At 40.1% G+C, this 15,912-nt stretch overlaps 1 protein-coding gene across 2 annotated transcripts in view; it reads right to left on the bottom strand.

The window, feature by feature from the left end:
* LOC124306191 (S phase cyclin A-associated protein in the endoplasmic reticulum) overlaps window positions 1–15,912 on the bottom strand; it is a 39,244-nt gene that overhangs the window by 4,890 nt on the left and 18,442 nt on the right. For both annotated transcript variants that reach the window (XM_046766525.1, XM_046766527.1), the window contains exons 12-13: window positions 4,700–5,129; window positions 3,390–3,566 (exon numbers count right to left, since the gene is read on the bottom strand). In XM_046766525.1, the coding sequence (XP_046622481.1) occupies window positions 3,390–3,566; window positions 4,700–5,129 (607 nt within the window). The remainder of the gene's footprint in view (window positions 1–3,389; window positions 3,567–4,699; window positions 5,130–15,912) is intronic.

The following is a 15,912-nucleotide window of genomic DNA, read 5'->3' as shown; positions in this document are numbered from 1 at the left end:
GCTATGTTCAAACTCTGCATCCTGTCTAGGCATCGACTCGTACGTCTAGCTGTGGGAACTTGGGAGGATACCCTGTACGTCTTTAAACAATTTTTTTTTTAACCTTTCTCAGTTCTGTTCGTTTCGTTTCTACGGGAAAATGATCAAAGTACCTACCAAAATCATACAGTTAATCCTTCGCCATCACGTGAAATTTTCCATCATCCTTTACGTTTGGTGACCTTTGTACGTGAGAAGTACGTTCGTCTGCGTGGTCGCAAGATATGGATTAATCGTTTCTTCTTTTGGCAAAGAGTCAAAGGCAAGAAACGCATGCGGTTAAAGGATTCACTCTGCTCGAGAAACAAAGTTTTGGTACTTTGGTTTTTGCACTCATACGGAAATGTGACAAGAAAAATGATCCCAACAGATCGTTGACCGTTCGGCAAATGATTCCGAGACATTTTTTTTTCTTTTCCTCCCCTTCTGAGAAATGGTAAGCAGTACACGTGTATAGGCATACATAATAAAGACCCGGATGAACGATGCAGGACACGGCGGTACGGTGAGCCTATCATTAATTCCCTTGGGATCGTTAAAGTGCAACCCAGCCCAACGTAACTACACGTTCAATCCCATAATTAAATGGCAGTGCATGCGATAATGAGGTGAGTCGAAAAACACGTGCTCTTGTAGAAATAAAAAAAAATTCTTTATGGTGCAAATAGTCAACGTTGCATTTTTCTGTGTAGTCTGAAAGACAATGATTCAATGAATGCGTTCCATCTTATAATAGCAATACATTGCATATTGCGATTGCGTGTACAGCAAAATGCATAAATCCCTCAACCTTCCGGCTAGCTTGTTTTCGGTCCGAAACAAAATGCGAGTTCGATTCTACACGAATTATGTGACAATGACTTCCAATCTTTCACGTTGGCTGTGTCGCTAGTCATTGTCACATAATTCGTATAGAAAGGAAGTCGCATTTTGTTTCGGACCGAAAACAAGTTAGCCGTAAGGTTAGGGCATTTGTGCATTTTACGTGTACAGACATATGCGCGCAGCAACTTCCGGAGGCTCTGCAGCATCGAGTCCTCGGTTCGGTCCATCCTGCCATTGCAGACTCTTCGGCATAGCTCGGCGACGTGCAGAGCATGATGTAAAAAGTAACAGCGTTAAGATTAATGCACCCCGTCAACGATGCACTCAACGCGTTTCTAACTGGCGCCCCATCCGACGTCTCTGCAGCAAGACTTAACGGCGTACGCGTCAACGAGTCATACATGTGTGTATGAGGGACAAGGTACGAGTATAAGTGTAAAACACAACTCTTTCTCTCTCTCTCGAAGGAGAAGGGGAAGAAGAAGGAGAAGAAGAAAGAGAAGTTGAGAACGGCGAATGTAGGTACGCTTACGTATAAATATATCTTTACTACTTTTGCTCTCTTCCATCGATGCAAGATGGCTGTTATAGCGCGGAGAGAAATCTCGACTGAGTGTGTTGTGTCTAACGGATCCTTCACTACCCGACTCTATCCCATCTCTCTCAGCCTCCTTTCTCAAATCATCCTCTCATCTTCCTTCATCTGCACCGTTTTCCCCTTCTCGGTAGAAAAATTATACCTCAAAGATTCTCATTTTTCTCCATCGTCCCGCGCCGCGCAGGAAATTTCATAAACTCATTTAATTCCTCGAAGCAGACCGTCTCGAAATTTTCATCGTTTTACGAGACTTTGGAAAGTGTTTGAAATAAGTACAGAAAAAACTTCAAGTTCAGAAAATCTGCTGTACCTACGCAACATTGCCCGGTTGGTGTTCGAAATTTGAAAAACGCGGACGATGCAGCGTTGCGGTGAATAATTGCACGTAGGTTATACAGTGAATTTTGTTTTTATTAATTAACCAACTCCCGTGGGTATTCGGGCTCGAAGCCTCCTTAACGCATCGAGCTTAGCATCGGAGCTTTGCATATAGACGAGATTTTTCATATAAAGACAAACAATGAGTGCAGAGCCGGCTGTATACATTCTCATCTGTTTGCATACACTACAGACATCCCTCGGTTCCTCATGTATACGGAACACGCGTAAAGAACAAAGAATTGAACAGAGTGCTAACGAGAGAACAAGGTATAGAATGAGCGGTGAACATGTTTCGTGGTAAAAGATACAACCTAATATAAGCGCGTAATCGAACACTTCCTTTTAAAAAAATACCCTCAAAACGGTCATTTTAGTGGTGGCTTTTAACTGAGGTAACAGACTAACGAGGGTGTTTAATGGTACTTTGAGTCCAACGCAGCATCGAGCACTCGAGCTAACCGATCGATATGATTTTCTCCATTTACAGCTGCAACCCTATGATAGACGGGTTAGTTTTTAGCTGGCGCCTGAACGGTATCTTAACGAGTCTGACTGACTGACTGACTGACTGCAACTGGTTGCAAAGCACAGCACCGTCTGTAGGGATATAAAAATCCTACAGGTCGGAGAATCGACCTGTGTTGGTATAATAGACGCAGGTAGCAGTTCCCTTGATAAGAAAAAATACCTGCGCCTCTTAGACGACCTCGCAATCTAACTATGGAATTTGAAACGCGCGGCCTTCCAAATCATTCCCATCGTTCAGTTAGTTGGCCAACTCATTTTTCAGAGATTTCAAGACCACTCGGATAAACTACTCTTAAACAACTTGCTGGGATTTTGTGCAAATATACAGAATGATTGTCTAACGACCGAACGGTCCGTCGAATGCTACAACGTGATGCGCATGCGCTAAAATTCGAGAGCAGATGTTTGTCAGGGCAACCAACCGTTATAAATTCAGATGACAATTCGCCGCGATGTACGTAACCTGAAAAATTTCAACAGTTCTCGGTGTCGAGCACAACTGCCAGTGACAACTGTGAAAGTTTTTGAGGTTACGTTCATGACGGTTGGTCACCCTGGCAAACACGTACTCTAGGATTTTAGCGCATGCGCATTACGTTGCAGCATACGGTGGACCATTCAGCCGTTAGATAATCACTCTGTACAATACGTCGCTAGTTGTATCACTTTATCTATCGTGTGATCCAACGTGTCAGTGATATTCGATCACATGTACTTTAGTTCCATTTTTTTTTTTTATGATACATGGATGACTACTGCGGAGTTAAAAACAGCAATGGTCGAAGTACTATAGGAGAACATGTTATCACATACACAATTACAAGAGTACCTGACTCTAAAGGTTGACCGGAATTTCCAATGTCAACATTTCGACATCATTTATCTCGGAACGAACTACCGTCAAAACCACGTTCAGCAAAAACATGCGACACTGGACTCTTTTAGTCTGGGACACACGCGAGCGATAATTGGGGCAGAATAAAGGAGGGAATTGGATAGATCTGTTACACACACTCACCTGGTTCTCCCGGTTGTTGACGGTGAAGTATCCAAGGACGGAGAAAAGCTCGGACAGTATCAGCCTACTGTCGGCATCCTGTTTCTCAGCAGTGTGTGACTCCCGAGACATTCGTCCAATCAGATGACTGGCGATCAGACGAAATTGTAGACTAGTTGCTTCGGCGCCGAGGAATTCCTGCGTTGTTAGACACAGTGATGATACACAGGAAATTGGACGTGAAATAAATAAAAATTACAACCATTAATAAAATATTCTCTTTTCGCCATCCGAATGGTTCGCAGCCCGATTCCGCACCTCTGCATCTATCACGACTATCACCGGTAACCGCAACGCGAATCGAGTCGGCTTTGTCTCGCGTGGGAAAGCAAAGAGAATTGATAATAAGCCCTCAGTTAGTTTTTCGCCAAATGCTCGGTCTAGGGCTCTCCTGGGCAAAGAGGGATAATCGAGTGATCTCCCGTGGGGCTTTGCGGGGTGCGGAGAGAGAAAAATAAGGAGCGCCGGGTCTCCTGTGGGGGCAGTAGCTGCAGCACCGAGACCGGCGAAGAGGGCGGGATTCAATTCGCGGTTTGATCACCGCATGGACGCGGCGGGGGTTACCCTGGGGGAGTTGCTCGACAGTCGAGACTGGCAGCAGGACCATAACCACCACCCGCCGAGTGATATCTCTATCATTTGATACGCCTAATGGGAGACCGCCGAGCAAACCCCAGAGCCACATCAAGTAAGTAACCGAGCAACCAAGTAACGCGATACTCGGCCTCCGTGCGCAACCTGTGCAACCCTAAAACCGGAGGTCAATACACCGGGTACCGTATTTCAGACCTGTTGTCATCAGCGACTATCATCCCGACAACGGCTGATGCGCTGAAAAAAGGTCAATTCCATCAAGTGATCCGTATCGTTTTCCGTTGATGGCCACATAGTAGGACACATTTTCGTGTCGTTTCATTCGCGACAGAAATATGAAACTTGTCGCGAATCGTCACACAGAAATTGATGTAGATTAGCTGTTTTCTCTGCTAAGGATGACCATACTGTAACTGTTTTATTCAGGGGGAAGCTGTTTCCCCCAGTGAGGAATCAAAAATTCCGTGTCTCTTCTCGGTTTTCTCTGCATTTCTCGATCAGGGATCCGCGACTTTGATTCGCCCAGCAATTATGTTCCGGCACGTTCTACATGAAAGGCCAGATCCTGCCACATTGAAATATCCAAACTCCCGATGACCCTACATCCTTCAATCTCTAATTGACGACTAGAAACATGGTACCACAAAAGGTACACCATGAAATCGACGTGGACTAACCTGCATCTTGGCTAAATCCATCTCAGCAAAATGTCTGAGAAGAGTGAGAGCCCGAAGTGCAAGATTCCTCGCTGGTGTTGACAGTGTGGTTTGGTTTGGGGTGGGTGAAGAGCTCTTCTGAAGACTGTGTCCAGGCAGTACGAGGGCGGCGTACAGAACTCCTACTGCTCCCGCCCCTTCAGTCGCCGCAAGACTTCCTAGGAGGTGATTACGGGCGGAGGTTTGTTCCCCGGGTCCGCCGCCCTCAGCACCCTGAGCATTGTGCTCCTGACCCGAACAACGACTCAGGTGATAGCAAATCCTGGAGAGAAGCTCGAAGGAGGCAACCATCAACGGCGCCTCGTAGTCCTGATCCTGGAAGGCGTCGGTCTCGATCAACGAACGGCTCTGACGTGACACTCGTTCGACTAGACCACCGGCCACTAAATATCTGAAACAGATAAAGGAGAAGAGAGGTTTTGGTTAGGTTACGCTGATGATCAGACACTACGGTTTACTGAATCGGATAGGTATTGAGCAAAGAGTGCGAAGGTTTTAACTTTGGTGTTGGCGGTTTCATGAACTTGGAACACTTGGGGTGATGAATGACTGTTCGCGCTGTGCGCTAAGAACTAAAACTGTCTATCACGTGTAGATTGGAAGATAGGTGAAGTTGACAATTGGGGTACAAGATACGTTCGTAAAGGGGGAGTAATCAACTTTCGTATAATTATTGCGACGTTATTCATGATTTCGTTGTTACTCAACCAAAATCCTGGACTGGCCGTAATCCGAGAAGAATATGTGATAAATCTGTAGCTCATGAATCTGTCGAAGCTTGAATAATACGAGTAAGAAATAGTTGAAAAAGGCAAGCGGAATCCGGACGTAAGAGGATTATAACATCAGTGGGTAATTCTGCGTAGAAGGAGGGGTGTAGCGTTGAGTACACTTTGCTGTGCTGTGCTGGGCAGCGTTGTTGCATAACATACACAACTGCAGAGTGAGTGGGTAGTGAATTTCTGCCTTGTTTCCTCATCGCTAGGCGTACAAACACCACTGCACTGCACATCGCGTTGGGCCTCGTCCCTCAATCCCAGATTTCCTACACAAGGTATGGGGATGAAGGGAGAAGAGCGAACGAAGCTGGCCTGTCAGTGCGTATTATCGAACCCCCATGCACCCGAGTCTCCTCACCGTTTCAACCCCCGACCAAAAAGACTTTCTATCTCCGTCTCTCGTTTTTGACTGCTCTTTCTCCGGCTATCCAGAGCCAGTTGCGCAAATGGGCTCAAAGTACGTCCATACGATGTCGCAGAGGGTGCGGCGTGTCAGAGTGTTTCTTTCTCTCGGAATTCCAATTTTTCCCATTTAAATTATACGTGAACGATACTGTTATTATTTTTTCAAATCGTTACCGCCGAGCCAAATTTTGTAGAATTTTTAATTCTAAACAAAAGTACCAGTTCAAAGATTAAACTGGACTGAAAATGTATCTTGAAATGTCATTTCAACGTCTGAACTATCAACGTTGCAACAAAAACTTGAACCAGCAATTTAATTCTCGAAAAAAATATCTGGAATCGGTATAATTATAGAGTGATATCTATAGTTTCAACTGTTCAAACTTCAGTTTTTAAAACCCAAGAAAATTACAGTCTCATAGGTGTTTAAACTTTGCTCTATGAAATTTTTTCGCACATGCACACACAGAGAATAGGCGATGGAAAAAATTGGGATCCGCAAGCCTTCGGCGTTCTGCCCCCAGTGTTGGTGGAGGAGGCCAACTGTCGCGTCTAATCATAACTAGCTACGAGTAAACGTGAATACGTACTGGCGTGTATAGTTTAACCCTCGACGTTGCGCCATGAAGCCACGTACATAGGTACACGTCTTGTATGCTGTTCGGTATATCTATACGTATACGGGAACAATTCGGCACCCTTCTCGGGATCGCGTTGCTGCAACGTTAATAGAAAAGTTCTGTCGCGTGCCAGTTTTTCTTTCAACCCTTTTAGCCCGGCGTGCATGCTCTCTAACAGCCGTTTCTCGATTTCACCCCCGTCCATCTATCCATCCATCCATCCATCCATATCCATCCGCCAGTCCGGAATCTCGAGTATCGCACCGTATTTTACTCGACGTTTTTTACCTATCGTTAATAAATTTTTCTTCGCTTCTGAACTCGCTCCAACTTTTCCCTGTTATATGGGTGGTGGTGGTGGGTCGGTAGTATTATAGGACATACATAACATACCCTACACTCTACCGCTTTCAGGCTAAAAGGTCTGAGGACGTAAAATTCGCCATTAACGGTTCCCCCGAAACTCTTACTCGCCCCATCATTTTCCATTTATTTTTACTTCCAACTTCTGTCTTTTAATGACAAATTTCTAACTTTTCTCTAGCATATGCTGCCCGTGTCTTTTTTCCGTTTCTTTTTCACGTCGTCTCCAAATTTTGTACAAACTTTATACAGTATAATAGTGAGAATTGAAAGCTTCACATGTGGAAATTAAATTACACGAAACGGGCTGATATAAACTGTAATAAATTTACGACGTACATGTAGTGTAAGTGCAATCGTGCAGTAAACTACGTATGCAATTATAATACGTTACTACAATTCGTATATCCGTGGGTCTTGAGTAAATACGTAATAATAGGTATAATAAATAGATATAAGCACGTGTGAGAGCACTCCGGGTGTAATAACTTGGATTAAATAAATTCGTTAATAGAATGCACCGCGTCGATCCAAAGAGCTTACGCCTGTTTGAATCATACCCATTGCGATAGAAGCAGCGGCAGCAGGAGCAGCAGCAGCTAACCTACTAGAAGATTAGCAATTTCCCTCCGCCCCGAAACTTCTCCCCGTATAACAACATGAATATTTAATATCGTTCCGAGAGGGTGACTCGAGAGGGGGGGGGGGAAAATACACGGAGCACATATAAATACCAATATACAGGAATTCGAAATACGATCGCGTGGAAGAATTTGAACATTACGTTTGCAAGCTCATGTGTCATATAAATTGTAATAAATCATTCCCGATTAGAATTGTGCGTAAACGGTATCAACGATCAACTTTTACAAACAAAAAAAAAAAAGACAAAAATAAACGGAATCAACAGTCACTTGGTGATGATTTGACGAAAAACGAGATTTCTTATCATCAATGGACTTACATGACATATGTTTTTTTTTTCCAGCAAAATCGTATCGCAGTGATACAGTTCCAAATCGATCATCATTCTATCTTTGATCGTTATTTGTGTCAAATTTTTTGTAAAAGAAACTTCTTACACGTATATAACCGTTAGAAATTGGTAAATTTAAATTTCCCAAAAACGTATCGATTCCTCCGAAGCTAGGCTTTCCGAAAAATGAAAAAAAAAAAAAAAAAAAAAAAACCGGTACCAATATCTCATCAGGCCATCTCAACTCGATCGCAAAGGTAAAAGATCACCAAAATGAAAAGAAGTACCATCAGGCCTGAATCTTCGACTGTACCGTTGTTTAGAAGAAAAAACAAAACATCATCAACATTTTTTCACGGTCCCATTAATTATCATTTTCATCGTTTCTATACTCTCCAACTTCGCAATCCGATTGATGGTGTATTCCGAGGATTGCGTAAAGAAAGTGAAAGAGAGAAGAAAAAAGGAGGAGTCGGGGCAGGCAAAGATATGCACCCCTGTAACACTGGAGAGAGAGAGACTAGGTACTATGAAATAATCATATGGTTAGCTAATGGCTGACGCGGGGTAGTGATTGCCAGTCCGGGCGTGCACCGAGTCCCTTCCATCCTCCCCTCGCCTCGTCCCTTCATCCTTCTTCCCTTACTACGTGACGGGGGATGATAAATAAATTCAATGTATTTGCGGGAGTCCCTCTCCCCTCTCCCTCTCGCCCTTCCCCGTAAACATTCAATGATAGATCGCAATCTCGAGCCGATGATGCCTGTAGCGCCCGATTCGAACGTGCGTGAAGATCGCCTCGTTGATTTCAATCCTGCGGGGTTGGTGTGACAGGTTGTAATTTCACGATACCAATTGTCCGACGACTTTACACCACCAATCGCTTATCATGCGGTATCGCTATTGCTCCGTGGAAATATATCTATATATGGGGGAATTCCATGCGAACCCGATCAAACTTTATTGTTTAAAATTTTTTCTGCGATTCTCCCAACTCTGAGACAGTGGCCTGAATTTTTTTAAACAGATATTTTGTTCAACTGCTCAATTATTTATGAATGTTTCGAGTGATTTTTAAAAGGACCTTTTTTTTACCATTTACGAAAAATTCTCAAAAACTGTATTTTCTATTCCGAACATTTCAAGACCGGGCACACGATCGACCTTTTTCCCATTTTTTGTGCGAATTTATTTTATCTTTCTAGGGTAAGAAGAGGAATGGCCGATTTTCGGTCAATCCGACAGGTGGTGAGACGAGATTAACAAAAATCTTCCATAACAAAGTGTATGAATGTAATAACGTTCCAAATTATCACAATAAATATACAACGATAAAAAATTAATCTTTGTACACAATTTTCGTCACGAATAGTTTCTAAATTACAAGGAAGAGAAAAATTTTCTACTTAATAATTATTTCTTCAGGTTTCAGCATTTTTCCAACGCTGCTCGATGTATCGACTTCATTTTCTCTAGTCATACTTACAATTCAAATTCCACCAGGTGACGTAATATAAGCTCCGACAAATCCCGAATATACTATGAGAGAATATATTTTCCAATTTTTTGTAGTGTTTATGTAACGAAACTTCACGTACAAAATCCATCAAAATTTTCGATCAACTCGCGATGAAATTCCTCGACTGTTTAAAGTATTTCTATTCTAAAAAAATCACCACTTGAAACAATCGTTCGCTTGATAAAGCGGCCTACAAAAATTTACACGCTGGAAAAAAAAAAAATAACTGTTGGATTCATCACCTTTTAGGCTAAATGAGGGATTGTCGCAATTTGGTATTTTTTTTGTTACTAAAATTGCAACAGCTTTCTGTTGAATTTACAGCAAAAATGCTCCGATTGTGAACAACTAAGATCGACAATAAACGCAACGGTAATACTCATTTCCGTAGAATATTGACGGAAATTTTGAAATTCACGAAATTAGACCTACGATAATACGAATTTTCCAAGATTCCTTGATCTCTCCGTGAACTCTAGTTAAACATAATTTCCGAACGGCGGTGAATAATATCCTCCGTAAATCTAGGATACACCGCAACAGTGGTTTGGAAAAATGAAGAATAGAAGCGAATAAGGATCTACAGGATAGATATAGCCAGGCACTTGTCGCCGACAGGGGGAAAGGAGGGAGAAAAGGAAAAGGTCCCGAGTATCCGGGGGGGGGGGGGGGAGGGGAGGGGTGAGGGGTGAGTAAGGAACCCCTAGAGCAGAGGGGTGGGTATACGACTCTGTAAATATTGTAACAAGTGTGCCTGTCCGCCCGTCTCTCATCGTGCAAGCAGAAGCAGCGGTAGACGTATTATAAGCAAGGAGTTCTATGATCTACACGTGTACGAAACGCGCACACACGGTGCCAAAATGTGTGGAAGGTATATAATATGACGTGATGTATATACATATATATATATATGTATATCTGCGAGTAATCGATATCGCGATGCGAGACACAAAAAGATAAATACAATGGTGTTTCAAGTAGCGGATTCGTTGAAGCAGCACGGCAATCTAGGTGTTGCCAGTGAGCTTCCCCCCTTTCGCCACTTTAATTCGCCCTCCTAACTCGAATCTCGTCCCAGCTCTTCTCCATACATTTCCGCATTGCATAGGTAGGTATTATTCTCATCGAGCACGCGTGCAGTCACTTCGAGGTTCGAGTGTCACGCGTGTGTCATTTTCACGCCAACTGTGTATAAAGGGATGTGTACAGGGTGAATTTACCGACGATTGAATGGTCTGTAGTCTGATAAAATTTAATGCGCATGCGCTAGAATCCGATAGCAGTTGTTTTCCAGGGTGACCAATCGTCATTTATTTTTAGACGAAAGTTCCCCCGCGATGTATCTAACCTAAAAAAATTTTCGAGCCATTTTCGCGGCTGTTGGAATCGAACTCAACTGCCAATGACAAGTGTCAAGATTTTTGTGGTTACGTTCGAGACGGTTGGCCGCTCTGCCGAACAATTGCTGTCGGATTTTGGCGCATGCGCACAAGATTTTAACAGATTACGGAACATTCGGTCGTTAGAAATTCGCCCTGTATATGTATGTAAGAGTGCAGTATAATTCGCACCGCACTTGCACACGTTTTATGTTTTTTTTTTCAAGTTTTTATCTAATCGTTTGTATATTTGGAGAGAAGATTTAAAAAGGGCTGTAAGTGCCTGCAGCCGAGAATTTTTAAAAACAAAGAAAAACTGTGTCTCCTTTGGTAAATAGTTATTAATAGTTACGGAATTTTTTGTCTTTTTCTAAATTCCACCTATAGACTTTTTTAATTCTGATCTTCATTTCATTATGCCCCCCCCGCCCCCCAAAGGTAACTACTGGAAATTGAGGGAGAATTTTTTATTTCGGTCGGATCGAACTGAACTTTGTCGATAAAAAATAAATCTCTGAGTATAAAAGGAGAGAAACAAATTTCATCGATTCTTACAAAGAATTTATGTTGTATAGGTAATATGAAAATAAACTTTCTGGTAGATTCATAAATTGGAAAGTAAAAAATTTTGTAATATTCTCTTATTCCAAATAATTAAACGATTCAGATATTTTTTTCTCGAAAATACCCATTTATGATATTTCAATATTATTCTAGACGCATTATAAGTGAAAAAAAAATTCAATCAATGTCAATTTAATCACAATCAATTGAAACTGATGAGTGATTGATAATTTTTTCTATCAGTTTCCCCGATTTCTTGTTTTACCTGCAATGATCGATTTCGTGTTTTCCAAAATAACTAGCCGATTCCCTATCGCATTTTCGGTTTTGTTAATCTTTCAGGGTTATCTATCACCCTGCAATTTTTTATTGCAGTATTATGAAAAAAAAAAAACAACTTCTCCAAATACTATAGTATCAACGAATCAAATTTTATTGAATACAAAAAGAAAATTCCGAAAAAAATATTTCATTTGTTTTAATCGAGAACCATACTCACAAAGTTTCATATGTAATGTTTCAAATTAGAAGAGAGAAAAAAAAACCCGAATAGAGAAGAAAAAATCGGATCAGTGCTGCGAAAGAATTCAAATATAATCGTTAAATGTATAAGTATAAAAAAAAAAAAAAAAAACAAACGAATTTTCGTACGACGCGATTTAAAATTAATTTCACTTAAATAGGCTATAACAATCCCTCACAATTACTTTTCACTTTTGAATTGCTCAGTTTCTAATTCGTTCGCATCGCATCGCCTTCGATTTCTCCCTCGTCCGTAATGTCTGTGAAAAAATAACGACGGTTGGGTGCGAACCAAAAGTGAAGTAATAAAAAAATTGGTGAAGAACGTAAAACAAACAAAAAAAAAAAATTTAAATTAAAACCGCAAAAATTGATAGGCGAAATAAGTCAAGGAAGAACCTCACGATCGTCATTGTCATCGTCAGCGCAGCGAGAGGAGAATCACGGCGATCGTCAATCGTCTCGTCGAATTGGTAATGTATTATAATCCCAGACGGTCTATAACAACCGTACCGGCTCAGGATATTGCTACTCCTGTGCCGCTGACGCGTAATGCATTTGCCAAGGGATTTCGGAACGGTTCACCCGAGGTGAGAGACAACCATATATACCCCATATACCGGGGGTATACAGTGACTGACTGCGGTTTAGCACCGGCTACGAACCGTCAGCTGACACGATCAAGCGACGCAAGAAAAAAAAAAAAAAAAGTTGAAAAAATAATAACGACTTTTGCAACTTACCGAACACGGTGAAATAACAAATAAATTTGGTATTCGATTAACACCGCAAATTATTCTCACGACGATACTTTTTTCTGTTTGCCCGAATCGAAGAGATATTTCTTTAAAGAAAATTTGACAATAATAATAATAATAATAATAATAATAATAATAATAATAATAATAATAATTTCTTTAACTTAGCAAATATGACAAGCCAAATAATAAATGTGCAGATTTTTTTTCTGCTTGGCTGAATAGATGAAACTTTTTCATTCTACAGATTTAATCGTTACATTTTATATATTTAATAAAGACTTTCTCCACGGGTGAAGGAAATGTTTCGCGAAAAGGAATCCGATAAGATATCAACATTTTGTGGTGTAAAAATTGCGCCAAGCTTTTCCAAGAGTATAAGATTATTGCTGCAGGAAATTGAGAAGAAATATTTAAGAAATTGCAGAGAGATTTATAAATTTTTTTCAGCAACATATCGCTCGTGTGTGCAAAATTTCGAGAAAACTTTCAAAGAATGAAAGAGCACTCCGAATTCTCTTGGGTAAGATCTTACTTTTGTTCTATGCATGGAGTAACATTTCATTCGATAAAATTTAGAGAAGTACAGACATACCAAGTGAAATATATCTTACGCTGGAACGTTTGACTTGAAGGCACAGAATTGTAAGATTCTTGAAATATTAGCAAATTTGTGTTCGTATTTGCGACGATGAATATTTCATATTGTTTAATGGATTGAAAACAAAAAAAAATAAATAAATAAATAAATAAATAAACAAATAAAAATCAAACACTAGACACTTTTCCGCAGAGAATGATTTTTCTTGATATCTGTTTGAAATATCGAGCTTGAATTTCTTCAGGAAATAATTGATTTCTGTACGATCATTTTAGTACGCTGGAAAGATTTCAGATAAAAAAAAAAAAAAAAACTGACTAAGATGAAATTGAAGCAGTGACTTTAGAAATTGGATAACAATGCAGGAAAGTGAGAGTGAAAAAAAAAACTTGACATTTAATCACCTTATCTCTACTCGTATATCACGGAACTGGGACAGATTTGCATGTAGAATTAGCGCAGGCTAGAAATTCTGCCGCTGTGCAATCGTTGCAACGGATTCGGATACGTCGCTAACCAACGTGGGAATAAAATAGCTCGAGGGCAAGTGCAGCGGGGCGAGAAGAAACGCCTGCGTTTTTTATATAATATATATGTGTATGTACGTAGGTATATAATCGGTGCGCACATCTATGTAAGTATAAAAAGAATTAAGCAGGGCGTTAAAGTTGTTGCCTGCTGCTGACGGCGAAGCTGCCCTATGCTGTATGAAATGTATGAGAAGAATCACATCCGTTTCAATTCCGCTCGATTTCGCGTTACAGGTACCGATAGCTTGTCACGCGTTTGATTTTTATTTTCGTTAATTTTTTTTTTTTTTTAAACATGTTTTTCAGATTTCATAACGATAACGGACTTGAGTGAAAAACCGTGATAGAATAAAAAAAAAAAAGACTATATTCGATATATGTTGCCAATGTAGATCGCAGAGAATGTTAAAATGAGAATAAAACTGAACAGTCGAGTGATATTCGTTTGATTCGACAAAATTACTTTTGTCGGACGAAATTGTTTGTGACAATTTAATACGGAATTTAATCAAGTCTTTGAACGATCGTGTGGACTATCGATTTATTCAAGATGTAAATCTTTTGTCGGCTAGATTCATGTATTTATTTTATTTAAAGTACCTAATTGTTTCTGTCAACGAACATACGGCTTGGAGGAATAGTAGATACGTAAGCTTGAAATGAAATGATATTGAGTTGATTCAATTTCGGAAACATATAAAAAGTTTCACTCGAATCGATACTTCGCTCAATAGCGATAATGAAACCTTTTGTATAATCAAGAAATTCGCTCGACTAAATCATTTTCACAAACGAACTAAATCGAAATTGTTGTATCGAAGTTATCGTACTTGAAACAAACAAGGGATACTGGATTGAATCGAATGGACTCCATCAAAATCTGTTCCGTTGATTCGAGAATTCCTTTCCATCCGTGTAGTATAAACTTTTTTTGTTTTTTTTCTTCTTCTTCAGCTCAGAGAGTAATTTGATTATAATGACAGACGATGCCGAGAAGCAAGTGAGATGGCTGTAATATTAAAGGTGAGTAAAAATTGCCGTGCAGTTGCGCGGGTAGTAATAATTCGAGTTTATAGCAACTGCCGTCAGGGGGAATGAATCACTGGTCAACTGCGTGATGATCAGAAGTTGTAAGCCTCCCCCGGGAGGCCAGCTGATGTTTTGAGGAGCATCTGCCCTTTGAACTGTGTCCGGAAGGTGCAGGGTGTGTACTTAAACTGAGCCATAGAGAAACCGCGGCAGGGGTTTTTGTTCGACGGGCAATCGATGATTTGTTAGTCATTCATTTTTCATTTCAAATTAACTCCACGCTGATTCCCGATCAATTCTCATCGATTACGAGGAAATGAATTTTAATCGGGACTCGATTGATTCGCCGAGTAAAATGGGACTCCATGTTGACTCATCGTGGTGTTTATTAATGCTGTACTGGATCATCGATAGAGTCGGTAAATCGTAGAATTGAGTAATTTGTCAAAGCGTTTCTATAAATACTGACGGGTATTCAAAACAGTTTTGAAATCGTTAAAAATTTTTATGAGAACGTGAACGGTGATGAGAAAAAAATTTTTTAAGGGAATTTTTCACTTATTTTGTCGGAGTTTTTTCAAAAATAATTTTATACCTGAAGAAGATACGCTGCAAGCAGGTCTGCAAGATTAATGAAAAAATTGTACTCGAATTGAGGAAATGTGTTGTTGCAGCAGTTGAATTTTCTTTTTTACCATTCAGGAGACTGCAGGTGAACCAAAAATTGATACTTTTTATTGATTTTATTACAACATATATCCAAAAATTGAGTGTACATCAAATTATATAAAAAAAGGTTGAAATATTAAAAATATCAAAATTGTAAACAACAGTTTAAACATCGATGTTTCCTTTCAAATCCAGTAGATTTTTTCGATTTTACACTATGACGGTTCGTTTTTTTCGACAGACTATTTTCTACGAATTTGTTTCAACGACTTTTCTTCAATACGTTATCATCGTTAAATATTCAATCTCACAAGACTGTGTTAATAATTCAGGTATTTTATATTTTTGTAATTTTGTAAATAGATCTTCGTATCTTACGAATGTAATAATTTGATGATTGTATATTCGGTGAAGAATATCCCTAGTCTCGTGATAAAATTGATAATAGATATTGATTTTT

The sequence above is a fragment of the Neodiprion virginianus genome, chromosome 5, assembly GCF_021901495.1.
Source record: "Neodiprion virginianus isolate iyNeoVirg1 chromosome 5, iyNeoVirg1.1, whole genome shotgun sequence".
NCBI lineage: Eukaryota > Metazoa > Arthropoda > Insecta > Hymenoptera > Diprionidae > Neodiprion > Neodiprion virginianus.
The sequence above is the reverse complement of the archived record's forward strand: the minus strand, read 5'-3'. Positions and strand labels throughout refer to the sequence as shown.